Source organism: Corvus brachyrhynchos, unplaced genomic scaffold (genome assembly GCF_000691975.1).
Source record: "Corvus brachyrhynchos isolate BGI_N302 unplaced genomic scaffold, ASM69197v1 scaffold706, whole genome shotgun sequence".
Classification (NCBI taxonomy): Eukaryota; Metazoa; Chordata; class Aves; order Passeriformes; family Corvidae; genus Corvus; species Corvus brachyrhynchos.
This window is the reverse complement of record NW_008238371.1, coordinates 284689-285130: the sequence shown is the minus strand read 5'-3', so window position 1 is coordinate 285130 and position 442 is coordinate 284689. Positions and strand designations below refer to the sequence as shown.

The following is a 442-nucleotide window of genomic DNA, read 5'->3' as shown; positions in this document are numbered from 1 at the left end:
AGCCAAGGGCAAGGGCAAGGGCGGCCCCGCCGCCGAGCAGCCCCCGCCGGGCTCCGGGGCCGGGAAGAGCCGCCGGCGCCGCACGGCTTTCACCAGCGAGCAGCTGCTGGAGCTGGAGAAGGAGTTCCACTGCAAGAAGTACCTGAGCCTGACGGAGCGCTCGCAGATCGCACATGCCCTGAAGCTGAGCGAGGTGCAGGTGAAAATCTGGTTCCAGAACCGCCGCGCCAAATGGAAACGCATCAAGGCTGGCAATGTCAGCAACCGCTCGGGAGAGCCTGTCCGCAACCCCAAGATCGTGGTGCCCATCCCGGTGCACGTCAATCGTTTCGCCGTGCGCAGCCAGCACCAGCAGATCGAGCAGGGCGCTCGGCCCTGAGCCCGGCGGAGCTCCCGGACCCTGGGGCGGGTGGCGGCGGCGGGGAGGGGGCCCGGGCGCCCG

At 69.9% G+C, this 442-nt stretch overlaps 1 protein-coding gene across 1 annotated transcript in view; it reads left to right on the top strand.

Moving 5' to 3' along the window:
- The window catches only part of GBX1 (gastrulation brain homeobox 1), a 935-nt gene extending 499 nt beyond the window's left edge, over nucleotides 1-436 (top strand). The window contains exon 2 of the mRNA XM_008635277.1: nucleotides 3-436. Coding sequence (XP_008633499.1) covers nucleotides 3-379 — 377 coding nt within the window. The 3' untranslated portion in view covers nucleotides 380-436. The remainder of the gene's footprint in view (nucleotides 1-2) is intronic.
- The last annotated feature ends 6 nt before the right edge of the window (nucleotides 437-442 follow it).